The following is a 21,122-nucleotide window of genomic DNA, read 5'->3' on the forward strand; positions in this document are numbered from 1 at the left end:
AACTGGTTCATTTCGATTATTCTCATGTGTTCACTCAAAAACTTTACATATCTACAATTTTAAAATCATTTGGTTCATGTAAAGCTGAGGCATACCCGCCCCTACCACAATATGGTTAAGTGACCGGATAAAAGTTCACCAAACTTATTTACTGAAAAGTAAAAGAAAAAAGCTTTTAGACTAAAAAAAAAAACAAAGATTTAAGCAAAGCATTGAGCCGAAATCAGTACTTAACTATAATTTTGTTAATCACATCACATGCATGCAAAAAAATAATAATAAAGAAAAGTGAGTGATATAGTTGATCTTAATTAAGTTTGTTATAGGGGGCATCCTGGTGACCATAATTGAATTACAAAAAACAAATTAAAAGGTCTTGTATGCACTCTGTCCAACAATGTTTGTGCTCTTCCTGTTGTACTTCTCAAGACTTGTCTTCTCCACTCCTCAACATCATATTATTATCAACAATTAACAAATACCCTCTTGTGATTTAACCCAAAATGACCCAAATTTTAGGCTTTTTTTCTTCTTGAAACATAACATAAAAATAGTATTAATAATCTTGAAGAAGAAAAATAAAAAAATGGGGTGTTGTTATTCAAGAGTAGAGAAAGAAGAACTGGTTTCAAGATGCAAAGCAAGAAAAAGGTACATGAAACAGCTGGTCAAAGCAAGGCATGCTTTCTCAGCTTCACATTGCATGTACTTGCGGTGTTTAAGAACCACCGGCGCCGCACTCCTCCAGTTCGCCACCGCCGAAACCACAACCGTAAACCACCACCTGCCACCCACCCTACCTTCACCACCACAGCCACAACCACCACCACCACCCATGAGCCCCACTTCAGAAACATGGACAACAACAACCACCACCCCACTTCCGCCACCACCGCCGCCGCCGCCTTCGTCCACGTGGGACTTCTGGGACCCATTCATGCCGTCATCAACAAGATCAGGAACAGTGGATGAAGAAGAATGGGAAGAGAGGTCGACCACCGTCGCATCGGAGACGGCGGTGACCACCACTGCCGGAGCGGCGAGTGTGGCGGCGGCGCCGTCTGCCGTTAGTGGGTTTTCTAAGATCTCGACGTCTACGAGTGAAATGGCGGTGGTGGTGTCGACTAAAAATAAAGAGTTGGTGGAGATAATTAAAGAGTTGGATGAGTATTTTCTTCAGGCGGCGGATTCCGGTGGGAAACTCTCCGCCTTGTTGGAAGTTCCGGCCTCTACCTTACCCGGCCAAGGTAAATTAGGAGTGTGCCTAGCTCGGTTTGGGTCGGTTTTAGGCTATAACTAAACTGAAAAAGAAACTTTGGTTTTTGGACTTTTGAAAAATTGTTCGGTTTCGGGTTTTTCGAGCTCCCTGCTTGAAAATTTTGAGTTGAAAAAGAAAAATTGTTCCTGAATATTGAATTTGGGCTTAAGTTATTTTGTTAATTAACTAACTAATTATTATAATTTAGGCTAAAATATTTTATTAAACTATTGTAGATTGATTGCTGTCTATAAACTCGGTACGGTTATGGTTTTGAGGATATTATTGCATGCAAAACTAAAATCAAACTGTAAGTTCGGTTTTTACAATAACATAAAATTAAATCTTTGGTTTTTGTTTCAGTTTGGTTTCTTCGGTTTCAGATCGGGTTCCCCTGGAAAATAAATAAATAAAGCATTTTCATAAATTAAATAAATAATTAAAGTTTAATTTTAGTTTTAACTAATATAGCTAGCATATTTCCAAGATACCGATGTGATGTTATTATGTTAATCATGTTATGAGTATTCATCACGTGCACACTTCTGTTCTTTTGTCTACAAAATTCATCATCATCATCATCATCGTACTCAGTATATCCCACCAATAGCAAAGCTATGTTAGGGTCTGAGGAGGGTAAGATGTAGACAGCCTTACCTCTACCCCATAGGGATAGAGAGGCTGCTTCCGGTGAGACCCCCGGCTCGATAGTAGTTTTGCATCAAGCCTTGGACATAAAGCACATAACACTCAATCATCGGGATACCGGCTGATTGGTGCATGTACCCTCGTCTTTCGGCTATCAACGCCACCACATGATGCCTGATTAACCTTCCGCCACTTTTAACGTTATTTTCACGAGATTAGTAAAATAACGTCAAAATTAGTGCAATTTCACTTTTGCCCACCCGAGGGTTTACACATATATACATAATATGCGCGCACCTCAAGCAGGGCGTTTTGTCTACAAAATTGAATATTAATTTACTTTTACATTAATTTTGAATGTGAAAAAGATTAGGGTTGCTTTTAAAAGTCAGAATCTTTAAATTTTGAGTTTATGTTTATATGTTGTGTGTTTGTTATAGGTAAAGTTCATGGGTATGGGAAGAATTTGAGCCCGTTGTTCGGCTCATGGAGCTCGACCCCGAAATTGAATGTGTTTGGTTGCAATGACATGGGCGGGGTTGGTGGCCGTCTTAGTGGCGCCAGCCATTGTTCTACAGTGGAGAGATTGTATGCATGGGAGAAGAAGTTGTACCAAGAAGTTAAGGTAACACTATTGTTTTGTTACCAACTAAAATTACCATTTTTGATTAAATGTACATGTTTTTTATATGTTTTTTTTCTTTTTGTTGGGAATTGGGATTATAGAATATGGAGAGTTCAAAGATGGAGCATGCAAAGAGGGTGGAACAATTGAGGAAAATGGAGCTAAAGAGGGCTGATTATATGAAGACCGAGAAAGCAAAGAAAGAGGTTGAGAAACTGGAGTCGAGAATGATGGTTTCTTCGCAAGCGATCGAGTCAACGTCTGATGAAATAGTCAAACTCCGAGAGGAAGAGCTTTACCCGCAACTTGTGGAACTTGTTAAAGGGTAATTAGTCTTCTTATTCTTAACTTTGTTGCGGATATGGATTGATCATATTGAACCATGAACCAAACCTTGGAGAGAAATTAAATCAATTGTTAGGGTATCGATCCCTTAAAATATGCTTTTCGTCTGAATCAGATTCGAGTATTTGCCTTATGTACTCATGTATTCCTAAGAAAGGTCTGTTAATTCCATAATACATGGTACGCAAATCATATTAAATTGTCTACTTTTTATATTCCTTAATCCTTAAAATTGTGCCTTTTTGTGTACACACCTAGGATAAATGGATAATGATATGATGTTTATTTTCATGATTTTCTGTTTTTTCCGTATGATTTTTTTTCAAAGCAATATCTTGCACCATATGGTCAAAAACAAAGGACTAGTGATCCTATGTCAGCTGATATGCTGTTGCAAGTTGTACTAAACTCACAGTCATTGATTTTGTACCATTATTGTCTTGCAGATTAATGGTCATGTGGAGGAACTTATATGAAAGCCACCAAGTCCAAATGCACATAGTCCAGCAACTCAAGTACCTCCAACCCTCCCTGTCAACGGACCCCACATCCGAACTCCACCGCCAAGCGGTTCTCCAGCTCGAGCTCGAGGTCCAACAATGGCACCAAACCTTCTGCAACCTTGTAAAAAGCCAACGAGACTACGTCCAATCTTTGACCGGCTGGCTCCGCCTCAGCCTCTTCCCGTTCGGGAAAACCGCGCTATCAAACACCAAACAAAACTCCCCTATCTACACCCTTTGTGAAGAATGGAATCTCGTGGTCGATAACGCCCCTGACAAAGTGGCATCCGAGGGCATCAAAGCGTTACTAACCGCGGTTCACGCGATAGTGGTCCAACAAGCCGATGAGCAGAAGCAGAAGAAAAAGGCAGAATCGTCATTTAAAGTGCTCGAGAAAAAAATGACGGTCCTCCGGGCTCTTGAACGTAAATTTGGCCCGTTTTCCGGTCCTTCAGACGGGAAGGACCAGGTTGGGGACAAACGGGCCAAGGTGGAGTTGTTGAGGGCGAAGACCGAGGAGGAGAGGGGCAAATATGAGAAAACGATCAAGGTAACGAGAGCCATGACTCTGAGTAACCTACAAATCGGGTTGCCACATGTTTTTCAAGCGGTGACGGGTTTTGCCAACGTGTGGACCCACGGGTTCGAGTCGGTTTACAACCGGGCCAAGCGGCCGGATGAGGGGAATGATGTAAAGAGGCTCATGCTTTAGAGGGAAGTGTTTGGCATATGTGTTGAGTTTGTTATGGAACTGAACATGTGTGTAACAAAAAGTATGTGCGTTTGATTCCTGTTTTGATCTTATTGTTTTTAAGACATGTTGGCAGCATGATAAAAAGTAAAAGGAATCTCAAGCAATTCACCACTTGAAGACAACTTAGACAACCAAAAGGTGTTTAATAATGAATTTTTTTTCAAGTTAAATTTGATATTAGTTATTAATTAATTTAGAAAGTTGTCAAAGTGATCAATTTTTTTAGTAGCTAATCATGTCATAGCAATTCCTTTAATGTATAGCATACAGGCATGGGCATGTCATTTTTAACCGTAACCTGAAACCTGACCTAAAAATAATTCGTATTATTTTTAATAGAGCACCGATTACTTCTTTCGAGGTTTTGGGAAAATCCGAGTAACCTGAAAAACCTGTTTAATCAAATGTGCCCTAATTAACTATATTAAATGCTTGATAGTCGGTGAAGAACCTAGTGAAAATGGAGAGCATCTTCTTCTATTTATAGGTGGAGATGGGTAGAGTCTTAATGGGTCTCTCTCTCACTTGGGCATGCCAGGGTTGCTGGCTAGTTGGGCCTGCCCTTCTTATGTCTTGGGCTTGGGGGGGGGGGGGGGGGGGTTGACCTCCACAGTTACCTTAAAAAAAATACTTGATAGTCGATTCTAGTGTTTCATGTTATATCTAACAATTAAAACACTAAATTTATTTGGCTTTCTTTTAATATTGCACAAAGTAGATGTGAAGATTGAAGATGTTTTTGTATTTAAATTACTGGACTATTTAAACTTTTTTTGTTAAGAAGAATATGGTGTTTGAATTATATTGGTTTATTTGCTTATTTCATGAAGTGAAGATAAAAACTTTGCTTTAACTTTAGCAATTTATTTACTATTATTTTATATTTTTCTAACTTTTCTAGGCTAAATACTCGAAACCTGCTTAACCCAATCTGATAAAACCCGAACCTCGACAAAAATTAGGATCATGTTTCGATTCTAGAATTAGATTTCTCAAAAATGTACAACATGAATAACACCCTTAATTGCATACTAGGAATTCATCATTTCTCTTAACGTTTAATGTGAAATGTGATGGTAGAATAAGATGAATATAAATGATTTGTTTATATTAAAAACAAAGTTGAGTTGCAAGGGTGTGGGAGCCTTTTTATATCAAATGATAATGAAATTAAAACAAAATATATTCTACCATATTATGATAAATTAAATACTTAATTAAAAAGTCGAGTTGTCCCTTTTATAGTTGTCCTCATGTTCTTGAGTTAAAAGGAGTCATTCTGCATGAAAGTCTTTTAATGTAAGCAGCAGCTAAAGAAAAATGTATTTGTGCTTGGACCACGAAAACATTAAGAAAATTATCAACTAATATTTTAGTGAATAAATTGTTTTTAAATTATTAATATCATTATAATCGTAAATGAGAGTTGTTATTTTTTGAATAAGATTATTCAATTAAAAAAATTGAAAATACAAACATTTGATGTAAACTGAATCATTCAGTTGATTAATTCGTTGATGTCCATTTTCTGTGCAAATCAAGATAATGACATGATGGACCCAATTATAAAATGTCTATAAACACATCGTTAAAGACATGATGTCCAATAGTGCTTAATTAATGATAAAAGTCAATAAATACGTAATATAGTAATATAGACGTTAGTCATCACGTCAAAAATAAAAAGTACGTTAAGTTTACGTATCTCTTCTTAGAAAACAAAATAAATATTAGCTATATTTAAGATTTGAAATGTAAATGAAGTAACCGAAAACTATATATTAATGTATATTTTTATCATGATAACTCTTAAGCAAAAAAAAAAAAAAAATCAAATTGGAGCTAAAATTTGAAAATGAACTTTATTTGAAGAACTCTAAATTGTGGTTGGGTACGCTTTAGTGATTGTTTAGTGTATGTTATATGTTACACGTAGCCTCAAGAAATCTTAACAAATAATAACAAGAGAGATCATTTCCCGTCTTATGCTCCAACTGTACATTAAGGTGACATCACATGTGGTCGGTTTCCACACATGCCGAATATTGTTACATTCAGTTAGTTAGTTATCTAGCTTGTTACTACTGGCCGGTCGCCAATTAAAACACATCGTTCTTTGATTAGGATAACCCAAGTACTTTTAGTGGTTACAAAACTCGGACCACCATCATATTTTCCAAACCATATTGGTCATACTGACCCAACATCATGTGTTGCAAAAACACTTATATCAACTTGGTCATGACAAGCGCGCATCATGTTTTCAGCACCAAATCACCGGCAATTGTGAAAGCCAAACTCTTTGGGTGTTACCCCTCGTTATAGATTCATATTTATTTTCACAACCCTTTGGGTGTTACCCCTCATTATAGATTCATATTTATCTTAGTGGATTGATATAAGTATTTTGTCTATAATAATAATAATAATTAACAAGTTTTGTTTTTTGGTAGATGCATGAACAATGACGGAGGTTGAGATTTTGTTAAAATACGAAGCAAGTTTTGTTAAAAAGAATGATGTGGATGTGTTTCCAAACTCCACTCTCACACACCATAATTTCGTGCACCCAAGTTGCTTAACATACACACTAAATTAATAATTAATTGACATAATTAGTTTTAACATTTGATTAATATAGGCCTATTTGGAAACCTAATCGATCGAGTTATTGAACATACGGTAATCTAATTCGAGTCATGCATGTTATGATGATGGAAAATATAGTTCTTATTAAGGGTGGCATGTTTGATTTTCGATTAAGTTGAGCTCTACTAAAACAGGATTTAGGAGCTCAATATAATATTAACTAATGATATTAAGTTTTTCAATCTTTTATATATAACTATAAAAGTGATCGATCTACGTGAAAATTAAATATTAGAATATCCATATATATAAGATAATCAAGCCAAACACCTGATAGAAGATCAAATATTTTATGAAAAATGTCTAAGTAACTTCTATTTGTGAAACCTTCAATATTTAACTAGAACATTTTGGTCACATAATTTCACATGTAAAACACAACTCCCATAAGATCATATGTAATGTCACAGTCATACAGGAAACATGTGAGTTAAGTACAAGACAACAAATTAAATGGCATATAGTACAAGTCTAAAGTTAAACTCTAAAGCTATAAATCGCTATATGATTATTTGATGATAGGAAATACTTAAAGTGAAATAAGATAATATGTGAGTGGTTTTTGAGTAATCGATATGTGACTAAGGACGCCTACGAACGAGTGTGGAATGGTTTGGGTTAATTATTTTATTTCTCAATTATATATTTTAAAAATATATTGTATGGTATTTATTATATAAAGAGATTATATTTTATTATATTTTTATTTTCAAATATAATTATGTGATATTAAAAACTATATTGTTTTTTTATAGAAAGTGTTTTGTTTTGTTTTCCTCCCACGCACTAAAAATGGTATTTATAAGTAATCATAAATTGTGTAATGACACCAAAGACTAAAGAAAAGTAAAACCCAAAACTTTATTATTTATAATAATATCTGCTTGTGTAGAAGAAAGAATATGAGTGCATGTGCATCAAGGTTCATAAAGTGTGTGACTGTTGGTGATGGGGCTGTTGGAAAGACATGTTTGTTGATTTCTTATACCAGCAACACCTTCCCAACGGTAACAGTTCCATTTCACAGCATTTACTTTCATATATTTCGATCTGTTTAGTAATTTTCATTCATTTTAGCTAAACTATCTGTTGATTGTGGTTTTAACAACGGTATTTGATAATTTCAGTGCCAATGTAGTTGTCAATGGCAGCACGGTTAATCTAGGCTTATGGGACACTGCTGGTAACATTTTCAAAACACATAATAACTAACTTCATAATAATATCTACTGTATGATTTATGCGTTGATCACGTGCTCTATGAAACAGGACAGGAGGATTATAACAGATTAAGACCGTTGAGTTATCGCGGGGCCGATGTTTTCATTTTGGCATTCTCTCTAATTAGCAAGGCCAGCTATGAAAACATTTCCAAGAAGGTAAAGTCTTCATTTTTATATGTGTAATTCCTGACTTAACGATGTCGGTTTATTTATCTATTTATTTATTTTGCTATTTATGTTTTAGTGGATTCCAGAGTTGAAGCATTATGCCCCTGATGTCCCGATCGTTCTTGTTGGGACGAAACTCGGTCAGTTATTATTTCACAATCATTTTTGTTAACCATAAAACCTTCACTCCTAAAATAAAATTTGTAGTTTGTATCATAAAACATGAATCATAAAGCTAAAACTCTAAAATTGGGTCTGTATTGAACGTATGCTAATGAGATATTGCTTCAACTGTATCAATATTTTAACAAAGTTGACTTTCAATCGAGTGTAGATCTTCGTGACGATAGTCAATTCTTTGTAGATCACCCTGGCGCAACTCCCATTACTACTGCTTAGGTGTTAAAACTCATACCCAAGATTTGTATAACTTTCGACCCATTAAGTCGACCCGTTTTACCATCATTTTTTAATGTAGAACACTAAATATGGTGACTTTTTACAGGGAGAAGAGTTAAAGAAGACAATTGAAGCTCCTGAGTATATTGAATGCAGTTCAAAAACGCAGTTGGTGAGTCGGGCATGTTTATATTATATTATTTTTCTGTTAGAAGATTTGTTATGTTGAATAAAGTTTTTCTTTTATTTTTGAAGAATGTGAAGCAAGTTTTCGATGCTGCGATTAAAGTTGTTCTGCAGCCTCCAAAGGGAAAGAAGAAGAAAGGACGAAAGGGTCAAAAGGCGTGCTCAATATTGTGATCGAAAAACAAAAACGAAGCGAGCTGTAATTCACCTCCATATGTTTGTTGATTGATTTGTATTTTGATGTTTTTAAGTACTTGAAGATAGTGATGTACTAGTCCTGTAAGTTGGCCAAAGTTTGTTTTTCAATGAAAAGTGACACTGGCTCAAATTATCTCAAACAGAATTGTATATTTAAGTTTATATTAATTATTAAAGTTTATTAAAGAAAAACTACAATATATTTTTAATGAAAAATCAAGGAAAAGAACTTTCTCATTACACTCTTAAATAGCAAAAAGGAAATTGCATTACTTATCAAAATTGTTTTAAAGTTCAATAACTTAAAAAATGTTTGTTAAATAATAATTCTTAAAACAGGTCTCATATTCACAACCATCACTTTTGTGATGAAGTCAACATGTCCAACAAATGGGTGTCTTTCTTTCCAAACAGGTGGGAAGGTAATGAATATGATAGATGCCCCATGCATTTAAGTATACTTGTGAGCCACACAAGCTCCACATCACTATCTTCATGTTTCTCTCATTAATAAACTGCTGTTTCATGTGAAATTTTATTTTCTGAGTCAGTGATATAAGTCACTGGTCTACTGCTACTCCTCAACAGAAGGGCCAGATCGTTATTTACTATCGGATTGTCTTCCGTAGCTTTCTCACCCCCTTTGAAAGCACGCTAGTGCTCGACTAATAATAAAAGGAAGCATGCAACCTTATTATTATTATTACCAATACTAATAAGAGTTTAATCTAATTCAGTAAGGAGTTCTTCTTTAGTAGCCTTTAACCCAGGGGACATATAAATAAGGAGTAAACAGTTGACTTTTCCTGCATTCTATTTACTAATTAACTTTTTTAAACCCTTTTTGTTTTAACTTGAGGACCTTCTTTAAAAATGTTTGCATAAGTGAAAGCATCGCATTATGGAATGATGAGATCACATTGTTGCAGTTGATGCACACCTCCACTGATGCAGATGTTATGAGGTCTGATACGTCATTGTATGTGGTAACTAGTATTTAAACAAATTAGATGATCAATTCCAATGCGTGTGAGCTTTTAAAATCTGATCATCAATTATACACTTGGTTTGAGTAGTTAAACAGGTTAGACTATCAATTGAGTAATCTAAGCAGAGATGGTGAGAATAACTTACACTATAGTTTTTAAAAGTTAACCAATTAACTTATCGTCCTTAAATAAATCTTTTGTATTTTTTTAGTAACCTTGAGTCCTTAACACCTCACTCACATACCGTTCTTCAACTTTGGGATTAAAATGCATCAAAGCACAAGCTTCTAAAACCAAGTTGAGGACTACACATTGTTATTTTTTTTTAATGTTTATATATCATAATGTAAATATAAAACTGAACTCTCTTTCAAACATGTTTTTATTCAATTTTATATTAATTTTTATGCAAGCATAATGAGAGATCCGAACTTTTTACTCTCTAAATACTTTTGCTTAAGAAAGTAAGCAATTACATATAATAGCAGCAGCATGTGACACTGGTGTTTTACTTACATGTGGATCCGCCCTTGCAGTACAACAAATTGCAGAACATAGAAAAATTCAAAGAAACTTGAAAACCACTAAACTATAGTATTACTTGCCATAAACAAAAAATAAAAGAAACAAACCAACCAACTCCTAAATGAAATTGTTCTAATAATACTTACAAACCATAACATTCAACATATTATTTCATTATCAACCATAGTATTCTACCACTCATCAAGATGATGACTACATCCATTAGATCTTTCAAAATTGCGCCATCACACTCTACCTACGCACTAATAGCAACAACCTAAAAAAACATGAAACTAGGAGAGAGAAAGAGAGGTTTACCACTTTACATAACAAAGACTGCAACAAAGCCTAAAGAAGCTTATTCTGAGCAACAGCTTGACAAAGCTCAAGCTCTTCATCATAGAACAACACACGGTTGGAACCAAAAGATTTGCATATCGGTTTCGGTATTAAAGATGGAACAATGTAGCTAGGATGAAATGCCGATTCTTGAAACAAAACCGCTGCAATTTGTCGCATTTCCGTTAACTTTATGTGAGAGGGAGGACGGGGCCCGTGCCTAGGTGCTTTTGGAGTTATGGGTAGTTTAATACCTTTGTCTTTATCATCTCCCTTGCTATAAAATATAGAAAACCACACCGTTAAACTATTTGATGATTAAACAAAATAATATTTTTCGAAAAAAGAAACAGAATATTCATGAGATGTTAAGTGTTAACCTCACAAAAGACAAGTGTTCACAAGGCTGTGTTGATGTGCACAATATTTCTTGTCGAGACCGACCTGGTGTAGTGTAGTTGAAATAAAACTGGCGAGCTATCACGGTCTGAGGAATGAATATGCAAACCATTTTTAAAACTATTGCTTTTATGTAACAGTTATACATGGTGATATGTATAGTATAACTCACAGCTTTTCTAACTCGTTCAGAGACATGGAATACGGCTTTCAGTTGGTCATGATGTAAGTGGCAAAGTACCTTTACCTGAACCAATAAATTACAAGAATTAAAATATAGGTTATGCTAAATTGGAATGTATGATCAGTATAAAATAGAGATGGAAAATGGATTACCAGCAACTCCATTGGAAGAGATTCAAGCCTGGATTCATAATCAGATCCATCCGGTTCAGGAAACGGATCACGAGGCGTCTTAGGTGTTCTCTGTAAATAATTCTCCTTGTGCACATCAAGTGGTCCAGTCACATGACTGTATCTGAACTTTTCAGGTGATAATAATATAGGGCTGTCATAGGCACATTCATTCTGAAATAGAGTATTCTCTGTATCCATAGCCATAGCATCAATCTTCTTATTCCCAATATCTGCAGATAACTTTGATGCAGACGCCTTGCTGTTACGAAGCTGTGCAAGAGCCCCTGGCTTCAAATACCTGTTGGAAGCGTGCACACGCCTCTTCTGCTTTGAAGTCTTGGACATTTTCTCTTTAGGTGACACTTTGCCCATTTGACTCTGTTTTTATTTGCTAGCTTCCTCTAGTGCTGCTCAAATCAAAACAAATATCAACCAAATATATGATATTTAATTTTATTCCTACAATAACCCCAAAATTAGGTAAATAACTAACTCTACACACAATTACCAAATGCAGATTCAAAAATCCGATTTTACAGGTTGGGAATCGAGGCTTAAAGCAGACAAAAATACATGTGTATACAGCTACTTAACTTCAGGAAGAACAGTACATGATACAGTTAATGAGCGTTATTCTTTGCAACAAGCTGAATAACAGTCATTAACGGAAACACAGAGGCTACTATCCATAAAGATGAACTTATTTTCTACTAAAACTTATCCAGAGATCAATTAAATTAAATTAAATATATAACTAACTCTCAACAAGCTGAACAGCAGTCATTAACGGAAGCACAGACTACGATCTATAAACATGAACTAATAATGAACTGGTAATAGTTAGAGTTATATCACATGAGATATCAACTGAAGATGTATATAATATTTAACTTTACACCTACAATAATAATCAGCAAATGCAGACACTGATCTATAAGCATGAAGTTAATTTCAACAATTACCGTCAGAGGTCACCGTTAGCCTTCATCCTGTCGCTCGGTATATATATATCAATTCACCTGCAATAATCAACAAAACCTAAATTAAAGCACGTGCGATGCAGAATCGATTTATTATTTCAAAGCAATGAATTGAATCCATTACGAACCTGTTGAGAGAGTGTGAGTGTGAGAAAATTGGGGGAAACGAATCACCAATTTGAAATGATTCCAGTTGCCGCCAAATTCATTACTGTTTTATGGAAATAATAATAATAATAATAAAAATGGGAAACCGCAGCTGACGTGGATCATTATGATTGGATAGACGTGAGGAATCCAAAGCCTTTATTCTGCCCGGTGGGGCCGATCTTCACCCCCGTAAATTGCGGTTTATTTTTGTTAAAATATTTATTAGAGTCAGTTACACACACAAATCTTTTTTATTTTGTTTATGAATATATATATACCCTAATTAATTAAAACCATTTATTACTCGTATCATCCAATCCATTCCATTCCATACGTTTAATATATTTACTAAATTGTTTTTTATTTATTTTTAATATTGAAACTAAACTATGCATTTGATAACTTGAAATCAAATCTTTTGAAAAGCAAAATATCAATATCACTCAGATTATTTAACAAAAGATATTCAACAAAGTTTTAAAAATGTTGATTTTACGTAAGCTAGATGTGGAGTTTAGTTAGTTTCAACCAAAATTATTTTACCATAACAATAAGGAATCGTAAGACTTTGGGAATATCTACCATCAAGTTTTTAAAATGTTTTAATTAGGTCATGCATACCAAAATAGATACAAATATTTCCTCATTGAAACAAAAACAAAACATGTTAAAACATATAATTTAAAAAAATATGAAAATTGAATGATTAAGTGAAACACTTTTTAAACTTAAGTGACCAAATTAAAACATTTTTAAAACTTTGTTACTACTCTACAAAATTACCCCACTTAAGCATAAGAGAAACCTTTTTTTTACCATGTTGATTAATACCTTTCTATCTTCCAAACCTATGTCTAGATGACAATTTTCTTGTTATTTTCATCAAAATGCCTTATTTTTCATTCTTATTCAACCGCTTTTAATGATGTTAGTAAACAAATGGTTTCAAAACTTCCTTGGCTTTTGAAGAGGTAGGTCCCAGCAGAGCCCAGTTGGACCCGCAAGACTCACCTTGAACAGGGACGTCTGCGCAATGACCAACTGCTCCAGCAGGACCCACCATGCTCAAAGAACCTTACGCGCAGTACGCCAGCTGTACCCGCAGGGAAAGCCTCCCAATGGTGAAGTACCCCGCCTGTTCCCGCAGCTGCGGATACAAGCCATCAGGGAAGGCTACCCGCACTAACAGCAAGGCTACACGCACAAGGCATTAGCTACTTCAGTAGTCACATGAAGGAATGAGCAAGGCGGGAATACTCCCGCCTAAATGAGCCAGTCCGTATGCTTCTGGAAGGTCTTTCGTACTATACCTACTAAGGTATGGGCGGAACAGACAATTTGACCAGAGCAGCCCATGAACCAATCACAGGGTGACAGCTCACCGACAACAATACGAGGAGGAGCACCCTCTAGTACTGTTTGTCACTATTAGCCGCTGCCTACTCACCAACCCTTACGATGGGACGTGCGCAGCCTGCAGTCGGTGGAACAGTGCGTAGCCGGCAGTAAAGGAACAGTATACAGCCGACCTTTACTGTTGGCCGTAGCCTATCCACCAACCAGCATGGCCTGTGCGTAGTCCACTGTTGGTGGAACAGGATTACTATTCAGCCGGCTGTACCTTCTAGGAAACCTACCTTCGGCTATAAATACTCCAACACCTTGGAATGGTAAGGACATCATCTGATATCTCAATCTTATCTAGCAATCTCTTAATATACACTTATATTCAGAGCAATCTAGTCTGATTCTCACGCCGGAGGGTGGTCACAAGGAGGAACCCCCCCTTCTCAGTGACGAGCTTACGGTGTCTGTTTTGCAGGTCTCCAGAAGAACAACCTTCTCTGCTGGACCTCATCCTCGTGGGAAACATTACTTAACCCCCAGATTATTTATAATCTGCTCGTGGGTTCACTTAGTGTTTCTTCAGCTTTAAATGTATGTTTGGGTCATGTTGACCATACAAAGAAAGAACTTAGTCATGTATATTTGGATGTTAGTTCCAACTTTTGAATTAAACGAATAAGAGTTCAAGGCCAATAGGCCATGGTGTTTAGTTTCATGTATCGTAGCTAATTAACTACCAAATGTGATCGAATTAGCCTTGTAAATATATTTAAACCAACCATGATTACGTTCTCAAATTATAGCGAACTTCTCTCTTTTAAACTCCATGCCAAATGATGAGGTGTTACACAAACGATAAATGATTATTCAAGTACCTAATGATGATTAGGAATGAAGTGTCCAGTTTGATATATGTCTAGAGATTATTTTTATTTTATTGAGAAATGGTTCATTTAAGTAATTGCTTTCTTGATTTCTGAGGCAAATCAATCCCTACGAAAATGTTTATTACTATATGTATATCCATATATATATATATATATATATATATATATATTTTATAAAGTACTTGATTAAATAATTTATTATCTTGAGATGGGGGTTTATATTTTTTTACAAATGTCAAAATGGAGTTCACAGCAAGTGACATTTTGGTGTTGGGTACATGACACTTGGTACTTGGTAGTAGTCGGTGGCCTCTAAAACTATGTTATATGGAACTTGTTTTGTTTTGTTTTGTTTGTCGGTTTATTTCCGTTTCATGTATTTGTGCTAGTTAAACTACTCTTGCATATTACTTTTTAAACACATGGAGTAGAGAGAAACATGAAAACAAATTAAATAACCAATGTAAATATCTAATAAACATATAGGAGCGTTCATGTGGCTTATAGCTCGATAAAAACTAGCTCGAAATCAGCTAGAATAATTATGGATTGAAGACGACCTAGAATGGGAATAAAGATATAGAAAGAACAGCCAGTCTAGATGATGCGCACGTGTCGCTTTTGGCCCAAACTATAACCCTGGTGCCGATTAACCATACAATGATAACTGATCGGTTTCGGAGTTTTGTATGTTAGTTTGGCATTTGATTTTACCCAGTTTATCAAACTTTTCTTTAAAAAAAAAAAATAAGTGTCGGACCCAAAACAGCGCATTCCAGTCAAGCAAAACAACACAAAAGAGCAACTTCAAACAAAATCAAACAAATTCAGGCATCACAAATGCAAAGGACCTCTGGCACACCTGCATCAAATGTCACATGCATTCAAGAGTGAAGATAAAAGTATTGTATCATATTCAAATGGAACTTAATAATAGCACACAATAAATCATCATCCATATGATTTGATCACAAGTCCAAATCACCTCAGAGCAGCAACAAGTAAAGTATTATACTGGGGAAGTAAATCACAAAATTCTCCCCCAATAACATCAACCCAAAACATAAACCAAGAACCACAAAGGACAGACAGATAGTTTTAAAACATTGGTCCAAAAAAGAAGCAAATCCTTAAATCCAAACAAACCCATACTTACTCATGTCATAATAATCCTATCCTTTTGGTGTTTCTTCCATTCATTATTAAAATTGTTTTTTTTTCAAGTTTTTTTTTATCTGTCCATGTGCCTCTGTAATCATCATACTTGATATCCATTCTTCTCAAAAAACAAGTTTTTGAGATTAAAGACTCCGCTTTAAGCTTCACTTCAACCTGCCGATGCATGGTCAAAACCAGCCTGTTGACCAGTCACATCAACGGTCCCCTCACCTTCAGAACTCGACCTGCTAAACTGAGTTTCAACTTGCCCGTGCAATGTAAGACTCTGAACCTGAGACACCAACCCTTCATGATTAGCCTGTGGGCTTGATGGATTCAAGTATTGACCAGGTGCAGGCATTATCCATTTCATCCAATCATTTCGCCTACGTATCTTATCACCCTACAAAGTAAAGCATGTTAAGAAAGTATAATTATTCTTTTATGACAAAGTGAGTACTGGGGAGATAAAAGTATCATAGAACATTAAAACACATGATTATCGTTAGAGATACTAGTGCAAGTTATCAGCAAAAGTTTGATAAAGCGAGATGGTGAAAATAACCCGTACCTGCACTTCTACAACAGCTGAACTTCGCATAACATCTAATATTAGCTGAACATTATCCGTCAAAGAGGAAACCTATAATAGGGCAAAACATCATTTCTTCTTTCACAACAAAAAACATTATAATAAAAAAGCCAAGAAAAGGTGAGTAGATGGTACAGCCACCACACTTGCAGTCATATCCAACAAGATAGTATGAATGCACTTTAACAATAGACTAGAGCCTAGAGGTCAACACATAGACGCAATGTGATCCCATAACGTGGAAAATTCAAAACTTACATGCATAAAAGATCAAACTGTTATCAAATCAAGAATACATGTATATCAAAAGTGTATTAACTTGAACTGTAGAATTAAAGGTACATGGAAACACCAAAATATCACAATCATAGTGGAAAAAATAACTTTGAGATAGTGACTCTTTGCATTCAAGATAGCTAAAAAAACCCCTTAACCCTAACACCACAGTGAACTAATTTTACAGAAAAAAACAGAGTCAAAACATAGATGCGATTTTATCAAAGGTTCTCAAAACTTTCACTTTTTCTATCTTCAAGTAGTATCGTTTTTTATGTCTAAATTAATTCATAACACTATAATGAAACGCGGCTTATATTAACTGGTACATTGGACGCTTCATGTATCATTATTTCATAACCATATTCAGTGATTTAAATGTCTATTTAACTAATCGCTACTAATGAGTGTGTAGAGCAGACTACTTTGATTATGAACGCATCACCATACGGGTAAACTATATCCTTTTTCCTGAATACACCCATGCAATTTGATTATTGTCCGTCTATGTCCATCGCCTTAGTTAATAATGAGGTTACACATAGACTGTAGACACACAGTAATCAAATTGTATGGATAGATTCAGGAAAAGGGTGGTAGTTTTACAGAAATGGGGATGCATTCATAATCAAATTATACTGTTCTACACACTCATTAGTAGCCACTAGTTAAATTAAATAGACATTTAAATCACTAAATATGGTTGGGAGATAATGTTGCATGAAGCATTCTAACGTACTAGTTAATACAAACCATGTTAGATTTTAGTGTCTATGAACGATATGACTTGTGATAGAAAAGTGAAGTTTTTGAGAACCTTCGATATAAACACATTTATGGAAGACAAATAAGCGCTAATAGAAGTACTTGCTTATATCAAGACAATGCTAGAATTATTTCATGTTCAGTTTAAACACCAAGCTAGCAGAAGAGTCGCAAATATATGCCTCAATTTAAAAAAATGCAAACATAAGGGCACTACAATAGAAGAAAGCATCAACCATTAAAATGAATCAACCAACAGAATTATCTTCCAACTCACTTTTTTGAAGCCAGCTATTAAGCTAGCAGAAACCCAGCCTTGTTCATCCATGTTTCGCCTCAAGTATGTATCTTTAACCAGGTTCTCATTACTGCAATGCACCATCATAAATGACAAGTTTCTAATAATATAAAAAACCACCATCTGTTATCCATTTAAAAAAGATGCACCTGAAATAGTAATCAATTTGGCTCACTATGTTCGCATTCAACAAAGGATCATGACCAAAATACACTGGAGATAACGGTGCACCAAAAGGCATGGGTGGAGGTGGGGGACCAAAATAAACTAAAGAAGACGTCACATCTGCAGAAGGATGTAAACATCATGCAACACACACGGTTAATAACATAATATCATTACCTATAAGATAATTACAAAAAACCTCACCAGGGTACAACATATTGTTGCCAAAAGGTTGCATTGGCACATGCATTTGTGGAGGAATAAGCGAAGCAGATGTATGTACAGCGGGTCGTATATAACCGCCACCCCTGGGAAAACCTCTTTGAGACTGCAAATGTGTATCTCGGTTATTAAAACTTCTACTGCGTTGATTCCATTCTTGATTCCCATGATCATGATCTCTGTTATTGAAGCTTCTACTATTTCCTCTTTTATATCCACCACTTTGATTATTATGCTGCTGCTGCGGATGATGATCATTACCACCGTGAGACTGTGCTCCTTTTTGTGAGTCACGATGATCATTTACCGATTTCCCAGATACGTTAACATTATGTGGCGGCTCTACTACCAAATCCTGGGTCGTTGGAGGGTGAGACACCGCTCCGTTGGCTGATACATTTGGGCTAGAATTCCCACCACCACGCTTAAAAGACTTGTGCTTTGAAGGTGCCACATGATTTGGAGTTGAAGTAGGATTGACATTAGCAGCAGCCGGCTGTTTATTCGATGGAGACAAAGTTCCTGTAACCTGCAATAACCGATAATATTCATAGCTCAAAACATGTTTTAATTCATAATAACAATAACAATAATGGTACCTGTAATGCAGGTGACAACGAAGCATCTGCAAGGGAGTCGGACGACTTAAGTGCGGGTTTAGCGGACTCTCCTAGGGCAGGCCAGGCGGCACCCATAACCGGATTAAAAGGAGTAGCATCCAGACCTCCTCCTCCTCCTCCTCCATTAGAAGGCCTATTCCACACAGGCTTCTTAAAGACGTCATCAGCGCCGGAATCATTAGGAGAGCTGACATTCTCCTCCGTAACCGCCGGAGTAGGTACAACCTCTGAGTCACGGACAATCCGATTCCAGGGAGAATTAGGGGTAATAACCCCATCGTCAGCGGATTGAAGATTAGTGGCAGCCATAGGGTTTTATTGGAATTGAATTAGGGTTCTAGGTCGACAAGTTGATCGATGAAACCCTAACTAAAAGGATCAACAAATTGGGAATAATAATAATAATAAGAGGTACGTACTAGGGTTCCAAAGATTACTGGTCGGATCGATTCAGTGAATGATGATGATGATGATCCGATCGTACAGCACAGCACAGCACAGCACAGCACGGAGGCTGATGTTGTTTCTATAAATTACACAAATTGGTCTCTCTCTTGGAAACTGGACGCTATGTCATATGACGCTTTTGCCCTTTGCTTCTATGCTTTGAATTTTCAAAACAAAACATCCCTTCTTTCTTTTCCTTGTATTGTTACTTGGATGGGTGGGTGGTTGTGTCACCCTCCATGTATCTATCTACCTACGCTCTTACTTTGCTTGTTACATCTATTCTATCTACAAACCTACCTATTCAAGTCTTAAAACCATCTACTTACCCAAGATATGTGGGTGGTCTCCAACCCACATCCGACCCAAAGAACTAACAAAGAAATCTAAGGGAAGAAACACTCCTTTAGGATGCGTCACCTTAAACAGACACGTCCAAAACTCTGCACAAGAAAATGTAGGACCATTGGAAACGTTATAACCGTCAGTGGGCTAGAGCACCACAACCGACATGCATAAGAGACAACACTACCAAAAGGTGGGCCTTGCAAAAAAACGGCATCAATGATCTCCATTGTGGCGGCAACAGAGGTGACAGCCCAGTATTTCCCCGACATGTGGTCCAGCGTGACCTCTCCACCTTTGTACACCTCCGGCTATAAATAGGAGGATCCCTTAACACGGCCCTCTCTCTAATCTCATACTTCGAATACATACACTCTTTATGCTTATCCACACTATGCACGCGTAGACCTTGATGAAGCCGATGACTCTTTGCTAAGTTGAGAGCATATCTCTCTTCTACTCATAATCACATACTCATTTTCTGTATCCTTATACTTGCGTATCCAAACATTCATTCCATCGGATTCAAGGCTTGGTGTATCGACCCTGTGTAAATACCCACTCAAACTCGGTTTGAACTCGTGTTTCTTCATTTTCAAATACCACAATCTTATTAATAATATTGGACTCGGGTTTTTGGGGTGATTAAGATTTAAGGGTGCGGTAAAGTGAGCAAGGTAATTTTGGGGGTGGGAGGTTAAGATGATGAATTTTTCATTGTTTGATTCTATGTTGATAAAGTATACACCTAACTTCAACCAAGGATATAGTATATCACAATATTAATCTATGGTGAACTTGTCATTGTCGAATCTAGAGTATTAGGTAAGGTTTTCAAATTATTTGAGAGAATTGTAGATTAATTATTGATTTGCAACCTACAAGATGTATTCCGTTCAGGATTCAAAATCATCTATAAGTTATTAAGTGATATATTTCAGATCTTAACTAGCTAGACATGTGTGTTTAACCATTAAATTGATTTTTTGAGTGCTTCAACGCTTAGAGCACTAACGTCGACTAGAAGTGGTTGATGTTTACAATAGTCTTGGATTGACCATTGATAGACCAAGTGTGACCGATCACATGAGTTCTATTTGATACCCTCAGTGTGACTTGCATTTAAAAATATTTCTTGAATTTAATATAAGGTTAACATGGCACAACAAAAAAAAAAAAATTCTTTCATACTAGCTAACTCACAGTGTTTGTGGCAGCCTCATGTAGTTCACTTAGTTAATTAGGTTATATACACGTTGCATGAATATATACATTTAGAATTCATTCATTTAACAAACATGATCT

General features: G+C 36.0%; 1 protein-coding gene and 1 pseudogene across 2 annotated transcripts; one reads left to right on the top strand and one right to left on the bottom strand.

Moving 5' to 3' along the window:
• The first annotated feature begins 565 nt into the window (after positions 1–565).
• Positions 566–9,100, top strand: LOC143566353 (protein ALTERED PHOSPHATE STARVATION RESPONSE 1-like; annotated as a pseudogene). The gene is made up of 10 exons (XR_013141220.1): positions 566–1,247; positions 2,347–2,531; positions 2,633–2,856; positions 3,323–4,070; positions 7,860–7,965; positions 8,052–8,161; positions 8,250–8,313; positions 8,508–8,572; positions 8,679–8,744; positions 8,828–9,100. The product of XR_013141220.1 is annotated as a protein ALTERED PHOSPHATE STARVATION RESPONSE 1-like (transcript).
• A 7,156-nt stretch (positions 9,101–16,256) lies between these two features.
• LOC143566343 (la-related protein 1C-like) lies at positions 16,257–19,552 on the bottom strand. Its single transcript, XM_077053074.1, has 6 exons — positions 19,005–19,552; positions 18,388–18,934; positions 18,168–18,303; positions 17,998–18,088; positions 16,659–16,730; positions 16,257–16,490 (listed from the first exon to the last, which is right to left on the bottom strand). The coding sequence occupies exons 1-6, from the start codon at positions 19,332–19,334 to the stop codon at positions 16,257–16,259; spliced, it is 1,410 nt and encodes a 469-aa protein (XP_076909189.1). The 5' UTR covers positions 19,335–19,552.
• Positions 19,553–21,122: the final 1,570 nt, after the last annotated feature.

This window comes from Bidens hawaiensis, unplaced genomic scaffold, assembly GCF_021521415.1.
Source record: "Bidens hawaiensis isolate Kalapana, Puna unplaced genomic scaffold, B.hawaiensis_p1.1 tig00022872_1, whole genome shotgun sequence".
In the NCBI taxonomy this organism is placed as follows: domain Eukaryota; kingdom Viridiplantae; phylum Streptophyta; class Magnoliopsida; order Asterales; family Asteraceae; genus Bidens; species Bidens hawaiensis.

What these genes read in the sequence shown, in the direction of transcription:
- LOC143566343 (XM_077053074.1), bottom strand. Translation starts at nt 19,334, where the DNA reads ATGGCTGCCACTAATCTTCAATCCGCTGACGATGGGGTTATTACCCCT. An exon ending in CAAATTGATTACTATTTCAG is followed by an intron (nt 18,089 to 18,167) that starts GTGCATCTTTTT and finishes GGTGCATTGCAG; the next exon opens with TAATGAGAACCTGGTTAAAG. An exon ending in TAATAGCTGGCTTCAAAAAA is followed by an intron (nt 16,731 to 17,997) that starts GTGAGTTGGAAG and finishes GCCCTATTATAG; the next exon opens with GTTTCCTCTTTGACGGATAA.